We start from the raw sequence: 23595 nt of genomic DNA on the forward strand, positions 1-23595 counted from the left end.
TCTCCACACACATGGCTATGTGAACACGTGGCAGGAATTCCAGATAGTAGCAAAGAACATGTAATTTGGTGTGAGAGAGACCCTTGGCTAGAGTCTGGGCTCTACCATTTACTAATTGCCTGAGTAAGTTTTTTAATCTCCCTAATAGAGTTTTCTCATCCATAAAGTGAGATTGATAGTGGCAGCTACTATCTGGGGTTACCATGAGGATAAATGTAGTCATGAGTCTGTAAAGCACTTGGCACCATGGCCTTAACATGCAGTACTTGCTCAAAGAGTGAGAGCTCATTTACACACAGAGATGTTTGTTGAATGAATGAATGAATGAATGAATCAAAACTAGCTTTCTACTTCTGACATCTGGAATATCTTTATTTCATTTAGTTCAGTTTTAAGTATGAAAATTCTGGTTGGTAAAAGTGAATCACTTGATGCAAATAATCATTCTGATTATGATGTAGTTCCATAACTTTTGAAAGAATAAGAAAAATTGGGCTGCTAACATCACAGAACAACTTTAATTTAGAGAACAGAGTTGCTGTTCAGAGCCACAGGGCTTGTCCATTTAATATTTTTGTCCACAAACACAAAACACTCTTGAGAAGGGGGCTGTTAGAGCAGTGACTCTCAACCTTAACGTCACAATCACCCAGAAGTGTTGGCTGAGGCATGGTTGCCTGGACCCATCCCCAGACTTTCCTGATTCAGTGAAGTCTGAGCTAGGGCTTGAGAATTTGCACTTTTTTTTTTTTAATGTTTTTTATTTATTTATTCATGAAAGTCAGAGAGAGAGAGGCAGAGGCAGAGGGAGAAGCAGGCTCCCCGCCTAGCAGGGAGCCCGATGTGGGACTCGATCCCAGAACCCTGGGATCATGACCTGAGCCGAAGGCAGACGCTTAACCATCTGAGCCACCCAGGCGCCCCGAGAATTTGCACTTGAAACAAGTTGCCTAGTGATGCGGATGCTCCTGGTCTGGGGGATACACTTTGAACATTACTTCTTTAGAGTAAAGATGACAATAATTAAATTTAACTCAGTTACTTTATTTGGACAGCAGAAGCTAAATACAGAATGGCAATAAAAAGGCAGTACTTCGACCTATACCAGCTATAAATTTGAGTTCAACCATAATTATGAAATTTGTGATTCTTTCCAGGTATTTGATTCTTTCTCTCTAATCATATTTTTAATGGGAATATGCTTTTAATGTTCAAAACAGGAGCATACCTTTTGTACAATGTTGGTTGTATTGCTGAGTTTAGAAGCGATTCCTCCACTGTTAGCTTTTGCACTTAAATATGTTTTCTTGCTTTTTTTTTTGTTGTAGTACGGAAGAGAAGAGAGCGACTGGACAATCATAGTGTCCTGAATGGAAAATACAGGATATCACCTGTGTGCTGTTGAGACAGACCGTTGCAGTTGAATTATGATAGATTTCTTTAGCTACCTGTTTTTAGTTGTGCATAATGTAGTTTGTATTATCAGTGTTACCGGGGTGATTGTTTCTTCGTGCCAGAGAAAATGAATTGCAATCAAGTGCTATTTTGTAAACTTGGTAGTAGAAGCTTACTTTACCTTCTCTTGGAAAGATGATCATGTAAGCCATATAGCATAGAATTTTCCTCAATAATCTTAGTGCCTCCCTTAATACTTTACTCAGATACAGAAGTGTTTGTTTATTCCTTAGCTTAAGTTATAGTCTCCTCAACCAAATGAATTTGTGTTTGAAAACTGATCTGAGTAAATGTCATAGGTAACATTTCCTGTGATGTATCTTCATCTTCAGAAAATGGTTGGGTTTTGTTTTGGTTTTTTATAATTAAGACTTTGAAAAACTGGTTTTCTTCCCTTTACGGTTTTTTTTTTTTTTTGCAGCCCCCCCCTCCCCCCCCCGCCCCATGTCTATCTTAAGGTAAATCTCTCCCCTTCTTCTTGATGTTGTCACAGTCTGCTCCAAGTTCTCCTTGTGCATCAGCAAGACCTGTGCACATTTCCACCATTGTCCTTTCTGCAGTGTATTGTAATTGGCGGTTTGCCAGGCTCTAATACAAGACTGAGGGTCTTGTGCCTTAGACATCTTTGTAGCCCCCTGCCTGGCACATAACAGACACTCATTAAATAATGACCATTTAGCTTCTATAGAAGTGTACCACCTTTGTTTCTATATTATGAAACCTCTTTATTAGAATTTGTGGTTGATTCTGACATTGTGCACATGTACCTCATATTGTCTTTATTTTCCAGGGACTGCTAAGTCATTAGAGATACTCAAAGGCATAGCTTGTTGGAGGGATTATTTTGTATTTAAAGACTGTCTTGGAATTGAAATAACAGCTCTAGTGAGGTCATGATATCATACCAACCAAATGGAAATGACATTTGTTAAGTGTTAAATACAAAATAAATCCTCATATCTAGCTTTTTGGTAGAAAGCAAAGGGGTATACTTTGCTTTTGTAGGCGTTCATTTCTTTTGAATGGGGATTGGATGATCACATGGTTAGGATACAGGGAGAGCAATTCTAGATGTTATTTTCCTCATTTAGGAGCTGTGAGTTAAAATTGAATCCTGGTTTATCTAGGGGAAAGTCAGATCTTGCTAGAAAACATTTACCCTTGGAAGGTCAACTCTCAGACATTATAGTTTGGTTTCCCTCAGTTCTAATAACTTTCATCTTGCTGATCATATTTCATTCTCTTTTCAGAGCAAGGAAAAAAAACATTCTAAAAGTTTGATGTGTTAGAAAAATTTCCTTAAGGCATTTAGCAGCACATAGCAAATGGGGCTTTGATTCTTTTCCAAGACTTTTGACCATAGGATCCTGTTAGATAGGGATGGTAAAATGAAAATTAGGGAAGTATAAGATGAAAAGGAATAGTAAAAATATCTCTTAGGGGGCCTTTAATTGGTGATCTGAAGTCTTGGAAGAGTTTGTTCTTTTCAGGCCTCAAGTACTTTAACTGTCCTCTACACACATTCACCAAGTAGTATTCTAAGGGTGTGCATTTGCCTTGGCTAAATCCCGTGACCTCGTTTTTAATATAGTAGTCTAGAAAAGACTTAAAGGTAATTCTAACCTGTCAAGTAGCACTTAATAACTAGACTCACATTTCTATGAGAAACGGAAATCATTTGTTTGCCATAAATACATTTTATACTTTGCATCTCTAAATTTAGTATGGCAACACGTGTCCGTTGTAGAAGTTAGAGAACAATGTATCTTGACATTATGTCTCTGTGATTTCTTTGATCAAACCTTAAGAGCATTTTAAGCCCTTTCTACCAGATGGAGTGAAAACCAAGGATATACATTTTAAAAAACTGGGGGAGGTCTCCTAAAACAGAGAACACAATCTGCCATTCTCTTTTAAGTAGTAAGACAGAAAATTGACCTTGACACTAACTTGTTAAATAGATTTAAAAGGAACATCTGCACATCTTTTTTCCTTGTGCACTATTTGTTTAATTGCAGTGGATTAATACAGCAAGAGTGACACATTATAACTAGGCAATTATCCATTCTTCAAGACTTAGTTATCCTAACACTAATTGATCATTTATGGCGTAAGATAGTCTAGCATTAGGAACATGTGAGGCTAATCTGCTCAAAAAGATCAACAAATTAATATTGTTGCTGATATTTGCATAATTGGCTGCAATTATTTAATGTTTAATTGGGTTGATCAAATGAGATTCAACAATTCACATGTGCATGAATATAAACAGAACTGGTGGCACTTAGAATGATAATGATTAACTTACTTTGCATGTTCTCTTCCTCCCACTTTTTTTTTTCAGTTTTTACATTTCAGACCAAGTTTGTCAGCTTTTTCCTAAACACATGGGTAGAAACCAGGATTTTAAAATCAAGTGTTCAGACATAAACTTGGGCATTTCTTAAAGATACTGGCTATTAGAAATTTTCTCGGTTACAGTCATTTATTAAGGATTCCGTTCATGATGCCCCAAAAGAAGCATCAGCTGCAGGAGTTCGCAGCATGTTCTCTAGGACCTGCCACTGGCAGGAATGAATAAACTAATAGCTGTTTTTACCTTTGCTTTCAAAAGTACAAAGGAAGAGTGAAAGGGAAAGAGAAATAAGGGAAGAGAAAAATTGTTAGGGAATCATGTTTTTTTTCCTACTTGGTAAATACCCTCTATTCTTTTCTCAAAATATTACCAAAGGAAAAAAAAAAAGGTCACCAATGGTAGCAGCAAGAAAGCACAGCGTAACACCACCTACACGACATGCAGGGTCAGCCCTCCTGGAGTTAGGGGAAGCCTACATTAGATGCCATAGGTTAAAATTCTTCATCGTATCCATTTTATTGCTTGATGTAATTGTACCGAAATAAGGGGTCTTGCTTTCCTCACATCAGCAGTCTTAAATGCTTGAGGCAATTAATGAGTATATCTTGGTCAGAAGAATTGTAGGAGCCTTTTTACTAAGGTGGCAGAATCAGCTCCCTCCACTTTAGGGGTGATGTGCTATAAAATCAGCTGCCAGTAAGTTTACTTATTCTCCCCTTTCCCACTCAGCGCTCAGTCACTGTATTCTTTTTCTTAAAAAGTTTCTGTTTAAAAGTATATGTTCAGTTTACCATTATGATTGGGAAAATGTATTTTAAGCAGAAAATGACAACACTTGTTCACTTTATCTTTTCTAAAATATTTAGGGCAATCAGTTTTCATCAGATGGACTAAAAGCAAAGGGCTTAGGGGTTAGAGAACCATTGTAAGGATTCCCTATTTCATGTTCTGATGCTAAATGTGATCCAAGAATTCTTTGTAATGTGGATTTCTTATGTGGATATGCAGAAACTTAGGTTATAAATAGTAATGCTCACAAATAGTGGACACTTTATAACACCTGTCACTTTGTTTTACCACAAGTAGGATTTGTTCACCTGTTTTCCAGATGTCTCCCCCCAAAGGAGACAAAGAGTACCAGCTTTTCGATAAACATTACCTATGACAAAGGTCATAAAGATTATAGTTCACTTTGTCATTTAATTTGGTAAATGTTGAGTACCCACAAATTTGTATCTAACATAACTAGCAGTAGGGATTAGGAAGTTAGTTTTAGAAAATAAATAGTACATAGACATTATATTCATGGAGTTGATACTCTACTACATAAGCAAATTTTTAGATGAAAAGGGAAATATTTAATGTAATTAGATGATGAGATCTGACAGCCAGAACACATCTCTTATCAAGAAGTCACAATGAATATTATCATCTCATTTTTTTAGGGAAATTTGTTCCTTTTTTCATTCCTTCCTTCCTTCTAGTACAAAACTACTCAGTGGGTTTAGTATTTAGAGGTTATTCAGCCACTGTCTGTCTACATGGTGTGAATTCCCTCTTGGTTTACCACTTACTGCCAGCCTACCTAGTATATTTGTTAACTACATTCTTTGGAGCAATGTTAACTTGTCATGGTTCATCTAACAAAAGATCACCTTAAATTACAGCATCCTTGCTGATCTTAAACTCAAAGTCAGGTATTATTGAACTAAAATGTTCTTAGGGTGCGTTTTTCTGGAAAATATAATGAATCAAACTGTTTAGAGTGTTAGCTTGAAAATGATGGATCCAGCTACTCAGAAAAATCAGATGGAAGACTAATATAACAATGATTTTTCATGGTTTGAGGTTTTAAAAGAAAGGCCATTTAAAGTATTGCAACGAGATTATCGTATTCATCATTGCCAAAACACATTTTGAAGAATTCAAAGGTAGAAGAAAGTGATTTTTCTCTTCAGCATACATACTTTATGACAAGACTTCTCAGATATTAATTTGGGGGGCTTGATTAAAAAAAAGTCAACAGGATATAATAGCATTTGTGGGTAAATAATTCCCTGGGATCAGATATAAGTAAATATATTTGCTTTAGTGAATGGTAAAGGCATGAAATTCGGTATTAGAAATGAAGCAGTCTTTAAAATCTGCTGGATACAGTGACTGAAGTCTTAAGTAATCATATTCTGTCTGGAGCTGTATTTTTCATAACACTGTAGACCCTACTAATAAGGTCTGAAACTTGAGTTGCATAATGTCCAGCTTACAGAATCCACTGCTGGGATGGTAAGAATTGACGATAAGCTGTGGTATAAGAATGAATTGAAATACAGTTTCATTGACACATTTCTCTGCACATCCACTTCACAATGGCTAGGTTCCTTGTTGCCCATTATTAAATTATAGGGAAAGAAACTTTTAATTAGAGATGTCAGAAGAAGAACAACTGAAGGTAGAGGAAGGAATAGAGGGGGAAAAAATCAAACTTGGCTTCTGTGTTGTCCAGAGAAGCCTTTTCCTTATTCTGCCAGCCGTAGGCACCTTTAGCTTTCAACATAGGTGCCAAATACAAATAGTGCCAATTAGGAAAGGGCTAAACAGAGTGGTCAGTTCATCGGACATTAGAATTAAGCCTAGATCTTGAGGTAATAATCTGATAGTCCTGTTACATGGAAAACACTTTACTACAAATTTAGGTAAGAATTTATTTTATAATTGCAATAGTCTGTAAGGTCTATTGTGTCATTTCTTCAACATTTAAGATTTGTGAAGCTTCTTGAGGCTGAAAAAATAAGTGACAAGGAGTAGATTGTGACTTTTCCCCACCCCGTGCCCCCCTTAGAAATACAATTTACCACCATCCCCTTTTCCTTGGTGAAGGTTAACTGACTTGGAAATTAGTTGAATATTGACATTTAGTCTTAAACTAAAATCATGCTGCAGTTTCCCCAAGTTGATTTCACAGTGGTCATTAAAGTCATCCTCAGGGTTAGTGCAGGAATGCAAATATCTGCCTCAATTTTTACTTCATTGATAAGTTTTTGAAGAGTGCAGGAATTCTCTCAAGTATATGGCTATAAGTAGATTTTGAATGAGGTCTTAGAAATAAGCTGGCTAATCTGTAAGTATCTATAAATTCTGCAGATGTTTCCCTGGTGACTTTTGAGAATGAATGATGGTTCTGTAGTGGACTCAAGTAGCTAATAAACAGAGCCTAACCTACTGTTGTGAAGAATTTGCACTTACTTGGTAATGGTGGCTGAGAGAAAATAAGTAGTTTGAGGAAGCAGTTTTTAAATCAGAGTTTATAGATAGAAACAGGAGAATATCAGCTTAACTATGGAATTTTTAGAATGTGTTCTCTTGCATCTAAATCTAATTGCAATGAAAAAGCCCAGCCAGTGAGTCTCTCAAATTTCTCTAGTTGTGTAGTAATTCTTGAAATTCTCTTTAAGAAAAATCAAGTAGAAAGAAACACTTTGTAAATAAGGCTTGGCCTTCTGGAAAAGTTGTTTACAGGTTATGTGAAAGGACTCAAGATCATTGAAAGTGTAGTGGAAACGTGGAGAACAATGTGGGTAAAGGAAACTACCTCACTCTTTGAAGGTTTTGTAGAAGCACAATTAAACCTCCTAAAATGGCTCTGTCACATATGAACCTTCTGGTGTAAAAGAACTCTATATTTGTAGTGTCTAAAGGACCTGGAATAATTGTATTTTGCTGGCAATAGACACATTCTTTATTGTTTGCAGATTCCTCATCAGATCTTTAATTATGCACTTGTTTCTGTCATCAATAAAACAACTCAAAAGAATCCTGTTTGTGTAGTCTCTTGAAATCGGCATTTGTTGGATGCATGAAGTATAACGTTTAATTGCCATTTTCGTGGTGTTCCAAGGCTTTTGGTCATAGGATGTAAAGGTAGTGTATTTTTAAACCAAAATGACATTGAGAGCAGGAGAAGAATTGAGCACACCAGAAAGACCCGAAACCATATACCTGGATAGAATCTAAATAGATCTATTTTCAAACATTTGGATATAAATACAGTGGGCTTTTAAGAATTGTCCTTTCCTCTGAGTATGGATCTGTCTTTAGTAAAATTTAGCTTTGTCTTAAATTTTGCACAGAATAAGGGGAATAGATTGCTTCTTCCTATTCACTGCCCTAATGCATCTACCTCACTGATACGATACACCCGGAAGTGGCTAACTAGCTTTAGAATTAAAAACCCAATATGAAGTGAAAGGCATTCCATCAAAACTCAGAGAACATCAATGGTGTGTCCTTTCAGTCAAACCAGACCTTGTATAAACTGCCCTCGTATGCACATATCTGAGAGAATGAAGCCAAATGCGTTCTGAGGGTCGCATATATTCATTTTCTTGTCATTTGTCCCAGTGATTGCCAAGTACAGCAAAACCTAACGTTTTTCATCAAGTTACTATAAACTGACTTAAAAGTGTCAAAGTGCTCAGTGACCCGCTTCTCCCAACCCTGTCAACCTGTGAAAATATTAGCCTTTATCAAGGAGTTAACGTGCAGAGTTTGGAAGGTCCAGGTGAAGGTTACTAGTCAAGTTCTCATACAGCATCAATGCTCAAATCCCACAAGAGTGACAAAGATAGACCTGTCATTCCTGAGGGTGATGACATACATTCACTGGAGCTAATATGATTTATCAGTTGAGACAGCAGTCTCCTTCAGGGGAGAAAGTGTCTCTTCGACATCAGTTTACTAACAAGCCAAAAAAAAAAAAAAAAAGGCTTGGAGGAATGGGGAATTTTCAATCTTTATAATTATTTTTCTGCTAAGCTGATTCAATTTGATTGTAAGCATATTTTTAAAATCAAGAATCTGATTCCACAACATGGTATATCATAGTTGCCTTCCACCATGATAACTTACCTTTAGATGAAATGTTCTATTGTAGCCTGACTTGATTTATAATGGTGATGACTTGCAGGATCACATTCTTGTAACCAAAAAACCCACAGCCATGATGTAGATGCTTCTTATGTGTATGTAGAACAATCACTGGGCTTAATTCTCTAGTCATGTCTGTGATATGATAGTGTTGGGATAGGGATAGTGTTGACTGAAACCCATGGTCATTCTCTCCAAAGTCACTAGGTCTCTGTGGTCACTATGTGGATAGGATTTTTGAAAAATCTATGAGAGTAACTCATAAAAAATTTTTAGGGTTACAAGAAACAGGCAGAAAGTATCCCAAGTGTAGTGTAGCTATTTTTAAACTGAACTGATTCAATTGAGAAAGAGGCAATTAAACTGCGTTTATTTTATTTTTTATTTTTAAAGATTTATTTATGTGAGAGAGAGCGTGAGTAGGGGCAAGGGGAGAGGGAGAATCTCATACAGACTCCCCACTGAGCACAGAGCCTGACTTGGAGCTCGATCCCAGCACCCTGGGATCATGACCTGAGCCGAAGGCAGATGCCCAACAGACTGAGCCACCCAGGCGCCCCACAAAACCTCTTTCTTAATATACAGATTGCCTAATAATTAAGAGAATGGTTAAGGGCCATCAACTGACCCTGTAATTTTAAACCAGTTACTTAAATTCATGAAAAAAAAAATGGAGATCATAGCAGTATCAGCCTCATGGGTTATAAGGATTAATGAGTTAATATTATAAAGAGTTTATAACAGTTCATGTGTAAAGTGTGAGCTAATGGAATTTTATTAAAAATAGATGAATGAACCCAAAGACAGAGAGGAGCTAATAGATACTTCACAAAAATGTACACAGGTGTGGTGATCAGTTCTTCCTTCCATGCCTGGGGGAGGTGGTGAAATTTCCTAGCTCCAGACCAATAGCACAGGACTAGAGGTGTAATCTAGCTTCCCCAGGCTGCTTAGGGTGAGTTAGAAATGTGTGATCTAGTCAAGCCTGGAGGTAAAATCCAGGACTAGTCCAAGCAATGATTGATAAAAAATTGAGAACTATTTAGATGGTTTTAGTTTTTAGAAATAAAGTTTAGTTCAATGTTCTATACAATACAATTATGATGGTTAATTTTATGTGTCAACTTGACTAAGCTATCATGCCTGGTTATTTGGCCAAACACCAGCCTAGATGTTGCTGGGCAGAAGGTATTTTTTAGATGTGATTAACATCTAAATTGGTAAAATTTGAGTAAAGTAGAATACTCTCTACCATGTGAGTGGGCCTCATCCAGTTGAAGGCCTTACCATCAAACATAGATTTCCCAAAGAAGAAGGAATTCAGTCTGAAGACTGCAACATAGAAACTGTGCCTGAGTCACCAGCCTGACTGGTCTGCCGTGCTGATTTCAGACTCAAGCGGACACAATGACTCTTACCTGAGTTTTCTGCCTAACAGCTTGTCCTACAGATTTTTGATTTGCCAGACCCCATGACTGCTTGAGCCAATTCCTTAAAATAAATAGCTCATGAGATATATATCTCTCAAAAGATATAATATATATTGCATATTATGCATATATATTATATAGGTTCTATATATATATTGGTTCTGATTCTCTACAGAACCCTGAATAATATAAAACAAATAACATTCTTAGAGTTTCCTCTTTTTTTTTTTTTTCATTTATTTATTTGAAGGAGGGAGAGTGAGAGAGAGCATGAGTGGGGGCAGGGGCAGAGGGACAAGCAGATTCCCTGCTCATCGAGGATTCTGTCACAGGGCTCAATCCCAGGACCCCGAGATCATGACCTGAGCCAAAGTCCGATGCTTAATCGATGGCCCAGGTGCCCCTAGAAGCTTCCTCTTCTAAGAAAGAAAATCATGTGTCATATTTTTCCCTTTTGACTCAGGTATCTCATCTAAGGCATGGCTAGCATTCAGAAAATTGTTAATTGCGTGAGGCATCAACATTAGCCTGTTCTAATTGCAAACAGTGCTTAGGAGAAAGGAAGAATTTCAGGACAGCGATGTTGCACAAGGCAAACCAACTAAATGAAGGCAGATATAACAAGTGAAATTTCAGATACCAGTGAGGGAAATATTTGAGTGTTGGGCCATCAAATGCCCCATAAAATATTGTTAGCTTAGGGTTTCTGGCCTGAATCTATGCCCTGAGAATGCAATGTGGCCAAAGTAGATGGAAAGAATTCCCTCTCTGGTATAATTGAAGGATGGGGTTATTTTGATAGGTAAACAGCCTTCTCATGATAGAAATCAGCTTCATAGATTTTCTAGATGTATGGCTACAGCGATCATCACGAGAGCCATCTGGACTCTGCTGACTTCACACAGCATGGCAACCAGGTTCAACCCAATACTTACTGATGCTTTCACTACCGTGCTTTATTTAAAAGAGTCATCTTTTATAGTTATTTGGACTTTTATTTACCTATCTTCCCAATATATTAAAGTTAACATTTTGCAAGACAGTTTCTGTGAACTCCTGAATAAAGAGAATAAATAGGTCTGCTTCTCCAGTGAGATTTGACAAGGCAATTTAAAAGGCAATAAGAAGCCAAATGAGGTTAAGTGATGGGGGCAGAGATCACCCAAAATAGCTCCTCACCAGTTTGGTTATTCTCACAGAGGAGAAGGTGATTTCATATTTCGTATGAGAAGGAACAGTATTTTTCTTGGACTTGCTTTTGTCATAATCTTGAGGTTAATGTTTGCATTTTTTGCAAGGGTATCCCCACCCTCCAACCCCCAAGTCTAAAGCAAACTTTCTTTAATGGCAATAGTCCTCCTCCTGATGCTATTTAACAATTGTTCTTGCTAATCATTTGAATGCATAGCCTTTAGTCAAGTGTATGAAGGCCACAGACAGCTCTGCATTTAAGCTTCCCCTTTCATCTAGGCGGCTTTGAGAACTTGTAATTATTCATGCCAATGGTTGCCTCTCCCACTTGACTAGTAACTCTTCAAAGGATTACAACACATTCTCCTCTCTTCCCAGAGAAAAAAAAATCTTTAATCGTACATAAGCAGTATGTACTAAGCACCTTGCAAGGTTCCTAGCATCCAGTAAGCAGCTTCACACCTTCCTTTCTCAAAGCACCACTTAGCTCCAAGTATTGAAGACTTCTTGTCTGAAGGCTAAATCTCACCCAATTCCTGAGGTCACTGGGAATAGGTGCGATAGTGCACTAACGGCTGAGCTTCAGGGGCATGAAATTAGCTTTGCTGCCCTAATCCCAGCATCTAGTGTCTCTTGGATGAGCCGCTGATCCCACCCGAATTTCTTCCTAACCCTCAACCTTTATGTCCATTCATTCTGATTAACTGGATTTCTGCCCTGGTATAGTTCTTCTCTGTGGTAGTCACGTTGCTTACAAGGCCTCAGCCTGTTTGACCGGGCCCAGCTACCATCTCAAGCCTGGACTTTGTCTCTTCCCCTCCCAACACACACAAATCCAGTTTCGATAGAGATCGACACCTTTGGAACAAAATCACTGCCTCTTGGCTCAATTGTGGTTATTGCTGGACCCTGTCAACCAGACTAACTCTTTGTTATGAAAAATGGCCTTGATTAGCCCTGAGTTTGCCATAACCCCTTGGGCATGGTGATTTGGGCTGATCCCTACTTCCTCCACAGGCTAGAGGCTTGCCTGGCACTGCTTTGTCTGCCAGCTTGCTCTTGAGGTCTCAACTTGCAGAAGCTCCTTTCTTGCCCCGAAGAGACATAACCATTTAGCATTGAAAATCATCGTAGCTTCCTGTTGCCTGGGCTTAATTTAATCTAATTTAATTTAATTTTTTCAGAGAGTGTCTTGTAAAATCTAAAATAGCAACTGCCAGATGAGTTTAGAAGTTATCTAAAGCCTTGCTACTCAAAGCATCATTACCAGACCACCAGCAGCATCAGCACTTCTGAGGCCCTTGTTAGAAATGCAGAATCTCAGGCCCCTCTGTAGACCTACTGAATCAGAAGCTGCATTTTAACAAAATGATTCATCTGCACATTCAAATTTGAACGCACCGATCTAAACACTTCTCAGTGAACAGAGCCACATCAAATGGAGGTACCACTAAGAAATCATTGTGGGGTTAGAAACAAGACTCATTTAAAAGGCAGAATCAGGGCGCCTGGGTGGCTCAGTTGGTAAAGTGACTGCCTTCGGCTCAGGTCATGATCCTGGAGTCCCAGGATCGAGTCCCGCATCGGGCTCCCTGCTCAGCAGGGAGTCTGCTTCTCCCTCTGATCCTCCCCCCTCTCATGCTCTCTCTCTCTGTCTCATTCTCTCTCTCAAATAAATAAATAAAATCTTAAAAAATAAATAAATAAAAGGCAGAATCAATTTTATAAAGAAAGACATTCATTCTGAAGAAGTGATTTTTTCCATCCCTATACTCAAGGTAGCCTTGAGTTTGCTCAAAACCCAACATATGCAGGTCTGATTATGAAATGTGCCTCCTAAATTGCTAATCCCTTCTGACTTTTTTCCTGGCACTTCCTTTCTGTCTCGGCCTCAAGTGAGTAAATTATCATGGTGGTCTCTGTGAAAATTACCACACAGGAAACAACAGGAGACTCTTAATTACTGAATTCCTGCACACTATTTATTCTTTATATTTAGAGCCATTGGAGAGCCTCTGGGCATATATACACAATTAAAAAGATAAACAAGATTCCCAGCCAAGTTGCAGCTGTTCTTAAGTTTCTTGGAATACTAAGCTAGATAAGTGCTTCCTTTTACATTAAAGTGAGTTCTCTGCCAATGACGGTTGGCTGATAACCCGAGGGACTCAAGTGTTCTTGCAAGGCACTGCAGGTACAGCCCTTGGCCCAAGTGATCCCAGGGAGTTATCCTTCCCCACTTTTGAGTCTAGGTTTCCTAGAATCTGAAATTAGGATGTTGAGAATCAAGTCAGTTAGGGTTAGCTCTTACCAGAAACGTGGTTCCTTGTTACATTTGTAGACCAGAAGTAATTCTTAGATTGGGCTGGACTGCATCTAAATCAGCAAGATATGAAGAATTTATTCCTTTATAGCTATCTCCAGAACAGGAAAAGCAGCTGGCCCTTTTTGGAGATCATTCTAATGTCTAAAGTGTTAAGGTTTTTTTTTCTCTCAAGTCTAAGTCCTTTTTGATGCCAAAGACATTTTCAATTCTATCTACAGACAGGCATCTACAAACTGAAGAAAATCTAAGTTTCCCCATATAACATCCTTCCATATGATATAATATTATTATTCAGCTATCAACAATTTTTGCTTCCCTAGGTGAGGTTCTAATTTTCCTCTTTGCATCTCATTTTTTCTCTTCAACTTTTGTGCCTGTTCTATTAAAGCCTCTGAAAGCTCTCTGCTTCTTTCACCCTTCAGACTCTGCACCTGGACAATGAGCTTTAGTAACATTCTTGTTAGTGGAAAGGACACAGTCCTTTTAAGTGGCATTTCTGTCGTACTTCCTGATATGATGCTCCTCTTCCTACATTGCTTTGCTTCTCCTAGGTAACCAATTGCATTTATATCTTCAGTGACTTTTTCTTTTTGGCCATGGTGGTTATCTGAATCATTGTCCATTAGCATCCTGGTTTAAGATACTTCTTCCAGTTTGCCAATAAATATCATTTTGAGGTGTACTTTTAACTCACAGATGATCTTTTGTCACAAAAATGAAATTTGGATGCTACCAGCGACTGAACAAAAAGGAAACTCAAAGAAGTTGTGTAATGCTGAGCACAGACTGAAGTCGGGAGTTCTGGATTTGAGATTCTTACTCCCGTGTCCTCCAACAGCTCCACTGGCTACATGATCTCAAACAGATTAACTCGTCTAAAAAGAAGGGCTTCCACTTGTGGGCCCCTAAAGTCCCTTCTTGCTCTCAGCCTCCTCAATTCTGAGAAATCTGTTGTTAAAGGACTCAGTCTTTTCCATGATCTTTTCCATCCCTTCCCTCCTCCTTAATTTCCCTGTTTTAAGAGCTTACTTGTTTAAAAAATGAGTCTTAGGAGAGACTCTGAAGGTAATCATCCACTTAAAAAAACTCTTAAGAAATACACAAAATCCAAAACATTATAGACATGAATCCTTTATCATTCTTGCATCCACGTCACAACTTCAATAAATAAGATATTACCATGAAAGTTTAATCTTCTGGATATCCTCTCATCTATAGCAATTCCCTCTCTACCCCTAGGAGGTCCCCTCTCTTCAAGATCATCACATAGTTTTTAATGTAAGTTTAAGTCATAATGTTACTCCTACAAGAAATATTATATTCAAGCCTAATCTCTAATAATAAAATAAATAGGTTGTATATACCTGTGGCAGAATTTTTGGCAGATGGAAAACATGTGGGAAGCAAGGTGTCCTTCCCACTAGTAAGAGCTAGTTCTGAGAATCATAATATACTTATGTTTTGTCCTTTGTATTATCAACAAATGGATTTCCCCTGTTGCTGGTGCTTTATTTACATACATAGGACTCTACCAACAGTACTAATTCTAGGAAAAGTATTGTTTCTGAACAAAGTGACGGGGTTTTGTTTAGTTTAGTTTTGTTTTCAAAAAAATTCATTCCCAATCTCTTTCACCAAAAGGCCTGGGGTCGTTTATAACAAGGACAAATATAATGCCCTTATTTTAAAATTAATTACAAAGGAGAAAACAAGTTTAAAGGCAAATACGAAAACATATTAGCTCTTGGGGTTAATTCAAAGTTTGTGACCTGATTCTGTGCAAAATCAACAGATTCTAACTGATTTACAACTGGAAACATACCAACACTTCAGAGGAAGACAGAGACTTTTTTAGTTCCTAAAACAATAAAAGTTTTCATAAAGGACAACCAAGTATGCTTATAAGAGATACAGTTTTGTTTTTTTTTTTAAAGATTTTATTTATTTATTTGAGACAGAGAGAATGAGAAAGAGAGAGCACATGAGAGGGAGGAGCGTCAGAGGCAGAAGCAGGCTCCCCGCCGAGCAGGGAGCCCGATGCGGGACTCGATCCAGGGACTCCAGGATCATGACCTGAGCCGAAGGCAGTCGCTTAACCAACTGAGCCACCCAGGCGCCCAAGAGATACAGTTTTAATCACCTTCCTTGAATTACAGTGACTGTAACAACAAATAGAGAAGCACAAAGCTAAGTCATTGGCTGAATTGCTCCCTCATATGATGTTAGAGCTTGTCCTAGACCTTCAGGGTCACTCACATGTAGTTGAAACACTCAATGCTAAATTCTCAAATGTCACCAAAGTACACTGTATTCTTAAACTCCTATGTGTCAGTCACAGGAAATAGGCAGTATGGTAATAATTAGAACTATTCACAAATATTCTGGTTTTCCTCCTTCTGGACCCCTGTTAAGATTGCAATTTCCTGCCCCACTGACTTGCTTCAGCCAATAAAATGTGAGTGGAAGTGACACAAGTCAGTTCCAAGTGGAAGCATTTAATTGGTGGTGCTCAACTGCAAACTTCCTTTTTCCTACTTCAGTGATTATGGAGTCATGAGTTAGCATGCGGCCTCTGTCATCCTAGCTCCCTGGGAGACAAAAGTAAGCAAAGACCCCTGCCGACCCATGTTGGACATGTTGCACGAATGAGAAATAAACCTGGATGGAGTCATTGAGATTTGAGGGTTGTATATTATCATAGTTTAACATCCTCCCTCTTGGTTGTTATAGAACAAAGAAATCTCTTAAAATACATTTATTTGATTATTCTGTCAAGTCAGGTTTTATTTCTTGAGGCTAGTTATGCCCATTTCCTCCTATTGATGAGTGCAAAAAAGTCTGGCTACAGTGTCTATAAAGGGATATATGTATCACCACCAGTTTAGCCATAAATATGATTTACTCCTTGTTTCCTGTGAAAATAATCCACGCATGAACTCTACATGAAAATGACTCTAGCACACACTGACACTTTGGGAAGATCTCATGACTAGTCCTATGGGAACTAGTTGACAAGTTAAGGGACAATAGCAGATCATTAAATCCCAAATCTAGAGGGTCAAGTGACAAAGGAAGATAGAAGGAAGATGGCTGTGTCTGCCTCTGAGACACTTGGCATCTGCCATGGATATGGACCACTTCCTGCAGGTCATCGCTCTTTGGTGATAAAAGAAAGGTGGGCGGGGGGGAGGGGAAGGTACTCACATGAAGCATTTTTAATTATCTGTTAATTGAATGAAATGGCAACTAAAGTGCCTAAAGGCCATATGAATATTCATAGATTGTCTTCAAAGGGTACAATTACCAAAGACGATGAAACAGATTATGAGTTAATATTGGATTGTGATTTGGGGCAGAAGAGGGTGAGGCATGTTCAGATAGCTTCCTCCAAATAGCTGCTAAGATTAATTTGTCTCTCTGGTTTTATATGATAATATGTGGTGGTACAATTTGCCTGAGAGCATAGCATGTTTGTCAAAGGAACAAGTTCCAGAGTGGGCAGTCACCGGCAATTTTCCTGATTGCTCTACGTGTACAATCCTTTTGAGGTGCAGGATAAGTATCTTACGCCACATGAAAGTTTAGATAATATTTTCCATGATAGTCCTGTCTAATATTATTTCCACCAGAAATAACTATTTCTGCTTGTGGTAAGGATTAAATATAATATTCCCTTTGTGAATTTCCACAGGAACATAAAAACAATATTTTTGAAAGCAGTAGCAAAATTTTCTTTCAGAGCTCCCAAAAGAGTATGGAAAAGAGATCTGGGGACACCATGGTGAAGTCCTCCCTCTTCCTTGAGGAATATTTTGACATTTAAGATTTAATGTTCAAGTGACAATGCAGGAAGCAGTAGTTCAAATTCCACAGGGCCCAGGAATGGATGGGAATTGCAGACACATTATTCTGTCTGCCCTTTTTCTGCTCAGCTGCTGAGGTTGGTGCAGGGGGAAGATGTGGAAGGGAGAAAAAGCCACCCGTATCCCCAGGGCACCCTCTAAGTGCCTGAGTTTTTGTCACTATTTTCCTGCCACTTCAGATAACATAAGGCAGCTGGTGAAATATAAAAGGCTCAATGACCACAGTTTGGAGACTTCCCACAATAAAGTATTTTCACTTACTTTGTTGAGTCCATCAGAAAGAGCCATCGACTTTCTAAAAACTGTATTTTAAATCAATAGACTTTCTTTTTTAGAGCTGTTTGAGTTTACAGAAAAATTAAGTAAAGGTCCAAAGAGTTCCCATGTACTTCTTCCTCCCCCCATTTTCCTATTATTAACATATTGCAGTAGTGTGGATTTGTTACAACAGACATGAATACTGATACATTATTATGAACTAAAGACTACTTGGTGTTCACTTTCTGTGTTGTATGGTTTTAGGGGTTTGACGAGTACATTATGTCATGTATCCACCACAGAGTATTATACGGAATACTTTCACAGTCCTAAAAATCTGCTATGAGGGACAGTGATCGTATGGCTATTTTAGAAGCATGTTCCCAGGCCCGTTCCCCTTGTAACAGTCTAGTTCCACGAGGTTGTACGTTGTGTACAAAGAAGTGCTCTGAAATTATGATACACGTGGCATGACAGTCAAGTAAATTGGCCCTGCTCTGCCACTGCCGAGTCATTCAGCCTTTCCCATCTGTAAAGTGGGGATAAGAACTGTACTTAGTGAGTATTGAATGAGATTACACATGCAAAGCACTTAGAACAGTGCCAGGCCGATAGCAGGCACTCCATACGTTTTAGCCGAAATGACTATTTAAAAATGAATATAGGTACACAACCAACACACACACACACACACACACACAGGTACAAGTTAAAGTAGGGAAATCTGAATAAGCTTAGTGGATTGTATCAATATCCTGGTTATGATAGAATCATCCAGTTTTGTAACATAGTGTTTCTGAAACTGAGTAAGGTATAACCAGGATCTCTCCGTATTATTTCTTACATGTAATATGTGACTCTACAATCATCTCAATAATAATAATAATAATAATAATAATAATAATAATAATAATTTCAGTTTAGAATAATTAAAGCAGGGACAGGGGGCAGTGTTGGAGGTGTTGCTGAAGATTTATAAGGACATTAGAGATAAATCAACAGCCATGTGGGATGATCAATCACACTCTGCCTGGGAACCAAAACCGGCTGTCAAGACCTTTGGGAAAAGTTGGAGAAATTTGAATATGGAATGGAAATTAAATGCTCTTAGGGAACTTTCTTCTTTATTTTTGTTAGGAGTGGTCCAGGTGTTGTGGTTATAGAATGGGGAAAAAAAATGAATTTAGCTCCTCAACTCTCCATGGCCTTAAGCTGCAGTCTGTGACAAGCTGATTATTAGGAAACCTCCTAACATAACTCTTCACTTTAGGGTTATAACCACTGCCACACTTGCGGTGTCTGCTCGAATTTTCTAGGAGAGACTCAATAAGCCACAGCAGGCCATTATCTTGCCCAAGACCTAAGCCTTTAGATACAGCAAACAAAAAGTCTTTCTCTAAGAGGGTCACCAGCTCTCCAGGACACATTCTCAACAAGGGATTATTAATCATACATCATGTGCAGGCTTTCTCCCAAAATGAACTACCCAGATATGAAACAAAACAACAGGCTCTACTGAGCATTCGGCTTCCTTGAATTTAAATGCCACCGATGTATTGCCAACAAGAGAAATGAATGAGTAATTATTGTTCAGCACAGCGATGGCCTGTATATTTTAGACAGCTTCCTTTCAACTTGACTTTAGCAGAGGCGTTTAACGTCTCTGTTTGTAAAACACTTTGTTCACATCAACAGCTGTATCTTGGGTGTTTCCTTATTGTCCAGCTTTCTAGTTCTTGCAATTCATGTGAGCATTTCAAGTATGGAAGTTTGGGGAATGCCTTTCCACCTGCTGAAGATACACTGCTTAGAAGTTTCAGATAATGAACTGCTCTATGTCTGCTTTAAAGAACTGTAAAAACATATGCATTTTTTCGCTAAACAGCTTTTGTCCACTAGGCTCCTCTCTCCTTGATCATTTCTGACAGAAAGTTACCAGCATGGACATGTTTGTGGTATTCCTGCAACTGTTACATCAAACCAAAATTTTAAGGGCCTTTTGAATTCAAATATGAGAATAAGCTCCTATGAGGTTTGTTCCCTGAGTGTAAATATATATATATATATATTTACCCAGTAGTAGCTCTGAATGCTCATGGAGTCACTTTTAATAGAGTAAATAGTAAATCACAGACAAGTAACATGAGCCACTGAATTTAGTTTTTCTCTTGATTGGTATTATTTCTTTCATTAGCTTTAAGTATATATTATGGGTTGTTCCTCCTTTGTTCTCAATGATAAAATTGTCTCATGCATTATAGTTGGTTGTTTTTCTTTTTGTTTTGTTTTGTTTTACATCTTGAGAATGGGGAGGTCTTTGTTTAGGTGATAGTTTAGCCATCACAATTTTCCTTCTTGCAACAAAAAGTGGGGAGAGTAGGGAGTTGTAAGCAATAAGCTCTAAGTCTTCTTCAGATTCCATGTTCTATGAATCAACTCAGTGCTAGTCCAGAAGAATACCCAGAAAACTATCACATCTAATATCTGTTTGAAAATTATAATTTCTATTTTCCAAACTACCTTTCTCAACTTGAAATGTCCCAGTTGCTTTAGCTTTCCCCGGATTTAGATTTTTCCTGGCATGAAGTTAAAGTAATTTTGGTAAATTGTAGCTTGCTTTACCTTGAAACCCATTGGAGCTTGAAGGCAAATATTTTCTGATAAATAAAACATCATTTTTCCTCTAAGTAAATGGACATGAAACATTACTTTGAGAGAGGGAAAAGGTACAACTTGCAACTATATCAAGTCAAAAAAGATTTTAATAAATTGCCAAATGAGAACAGCAGCATTAGTTATGCTAAGAAAAATATGGCTCTTTAAGGTAAATCTGTCTTTGGAAGATGAAACTAAGGAAAATAGTGCTATAGCTTTCTCTTAGATCCTTTCACTGGGGGCATTTAATTTGAGCACTTTCCCTCCATATGTGCGCGCACACACACACACACACACACACACACCCCCCTCCTGTGGTATCACTTAGAGACCAAATACCTGGATTAAATTGTATGAATAGAGAGACAGACAGATAGATAGATGGTAGATAGATAGATATAACCTAATAAGAGTGTCACTTTTATAGTTTTAATTATGGACCAAGGCAGTTATACCCCCCTATAAACAAACAAACAAATAAACAATATCTTAAAAATATATAAACCAGTTTGTTTCTCTGTGTTTAATATTGACCCTTACGGCTTTAATTGCTCACTCTCATTTATCCTTTGTTATAGCTGTATGAAAGTTGGTCATACATGAGTGTCCCCCCCTCCATTAAGTGTCACTTACCCCCCCCCCCCCATTAAGTGTTACTAGATTTGTTTAGTTTGGCTTGGGATGTAAGCTCCTAAAAGCTTGTACTTTTCAGCATGGTCTAAAAAAGTAATCTCACAGCTCAGTATTTTGGGCTTTTTAAAGGTAAAAGAGTAACTTTGTTCTCTTAAAAGAGCAAAATCTGTCCTCGTGCAAAATTGGTCCTTTAATAGAGAAATCGGCATTCTTCAATGTGAAGAAGATGATGAACAATTTTATGGAGTATAGTTTCTGTATCTTCCTCCAATAGGAGTTGAAATTAATATTTTATTTTGAAGCCTTTCAGGCAACCTCTGTTATTTTCACTTTTATCTTATCCTTATTTTGGCTTTTCTAAAATAATCCAATTTTCATTGCCTGAGTAGCTTGAGCATACATTTCCTGATAAAATGCACTTTCCAACTCCTACTCATTTCACTTAATGTTTAAAACTTGTCTTATCTCCAGCTATTAAAGTGGTCCTCATTGATTTTGGCTGCCAGAATCACTCAGGGTTATTCTTTACAACAGACTTTGCATAGGGTTTTTTGTTGTTGTTGAAGTAGACATAAATTATTTTTTTACTTTCAAAAAGCCATGTAGGCATTTCTTCCTCTCTTAAATTAGCTTTGAGGTCTGACTTGTATCTACCCAATACAAAGGAATATTGCTCCTGCTGTATATTTTCACACCTCCTAATCAGTGACTTCTCTCTACATTCCTTTATCTTTCAAGCCCTAGTCCTTGACAGTAAGTCTCTGAGAATTCTTACAGTCTAGTAAACAGAAAATGATGTCTTTTCCTCAAGAAACTAATAATTTTATGCAGGAAAGAAGGCTAAGGAAAGTCAAACATTACCTGAGCTTGTTAAGAATGGGTAGAATTAATTTGGGAATGCTTCTTAGATTATGTGGCTTCACTACTGTAGTTTAGGAGTATAGTTGGACAGACAACTTCCCAGAGATTACTCACTTCCTCTTAATATTAGAATACACCTTTAGCCAATTTCTTATATTTATCAATTTTGACTTTATAGCCCTACTATGGCACTGGAGGGAACTGATATGATTATAGCTGTGGATTGCATACAGGGACCCTCTAGTTTAACGGATGTGCGTATTTTTTCCTCCTTTGGGAAAAGCAGAGAGGTTCAGAAGATGGAGTTTTATCAATGTGATTTTGTAAGTCTGTGTGAGTTGAGATGAACTCTCTTCTTCCTAGGTTTGAATGAGAGGTGATTAAGACAGAAAGGAACTGAACATCTGAGCAACAGATGCTCCACATGAAATTCTCAGCAGTAAACCAGGGAACACAGAATGTGTCACATGCAACACACATAGGTGGTGAGAATGAACAAATGGATACCAGGGTGGGCAGAAGAGGAATGAAGAAATAGGCAACAAAGAGGCAGGGCCAAGTGTGTGAAAAGAATGTTTCCATAAAGTGGTTGATGGATTGTGAAGAGGAGGTACATTTTATTTTTACTTAATTTAGGCTGTGTTTAGGTGTTAACCTAATTACTGTTTACCTCCATGCAAAATGAAAGAGTACATATTTGCACAGAATGTTTGCCTAATGCCCATAAGTCACAAGTTTTGTGGATAAATATTGCAAAAAGAAAGTATTTTCTCTAATGGGTTTTCACTAAGGCACTGTTTGAGATATTTAGGGGTTCACTTATAAAAATTAAACTATTCTCTCTTTGGCATTCTTCTCTCCTTGTGTCTCCTAAGGCCCATACCGATTTCTTGACTTGCTTTTGAGTACCTTTTGCATACCAGGTAGCAAACAAGTATAGGGCTTATCAACGTATTATTTCTGTCCTCATGGCCTTAATTTTGCCTTATTTTTATTTATTTAAAAAAATTTTTAAGATTTTACTTTAATTATTTATTCGACAGAGAGAGATAGCGAGAGAGGGAACACAAGCAGAGGGAGTGGGAGAGGGAGAAGCAGGCTTCCCACTGAGCAGGGAGCCCAATGCGGGGCTCGATCCCAGGACGCTGGGATCATGACCTGAGCCGAAGGCAGACGCTTAACGACTGAGCCACCCAGGTGCCCCACCTTATTTTTATTTTTATGAGTAATTGGTTTATGAGGGAGTTTTAGAAGTATTTCAACTAAACACCAAGAGCATTGATTAATTTCTAGAGGCAGAAAAATGGGACCCATTTGACTATTGTTAAGGAAAGATTAAGGATTCCTCTTTGGTTAGCAAGAAGTATTCAGTGTGATCATTGCAATGTAATAGCCATTGTCCTATTACATAGAAATAAATGGAAAATCATTCAAACTTGAAATATTGTGTTACATAAATAATTTTACTTATTTAGATTTAGTAGTTGATTATTTTTACATTATATGTTTTTTTTGTTATTCTTATGTTAATCCCCATACATTACATCATTAGTTTTAGATGTAGTGTTCCATGATTCATTGTTTGTGCATAATACCCAGTGCTCCATGCAGAATGTGCCCTCCTCAATACCCACCACCAGGCTA

At 37.9% G+C, this 23595-nt stretch overlaps 1 protein-coding gene across 4 annotated transcripts in view; it reads left to right on the top strand.

Moving 5' to 3' along the window:
- Positions 1 to 7622, top strand: part of BCAT1 (branched chain amino acid transaminase 1) — a 104720-nt gene extending 97098 nt beyond the window's left edge. For all 4 annotated transcript variants that reach the window (XM_045873747.3, XM_054507146.2, XM_064591495.1 and 1 more), the window contains one exon: positions 1329 to 7622. In XM_045873747.3, the coding sequence (XP_045729703.1) occupies positions 1329 to 1370 (42 nt within the window). In that variant the 3' untranslated portion in view covers positions 1371 to 7622. The remainder of the gene's footprint in view (positions 1 to 1328) is intronic.
- The last annotated feature ends 15973 nt before the right edge of the window (positions 7623 to 23595 follow it).

Source organism: Mirounga angustirostris, unplaced genomic scaffold (assembly GCF_029215605.1).
Source record: "Mirounga angustirostris isolate CCGP_5_RB_7025 unplaced genomic scaffold, mMirAng1.0.hap1 SCAF_5, whole genome shotgun sequence".
Taxonomy (NCBI): Eukaryota; Metazoa; Chordata; class Mammalia; order Carnivora; family Phocidae; genus Mirounga; species Mirounga angustirostris.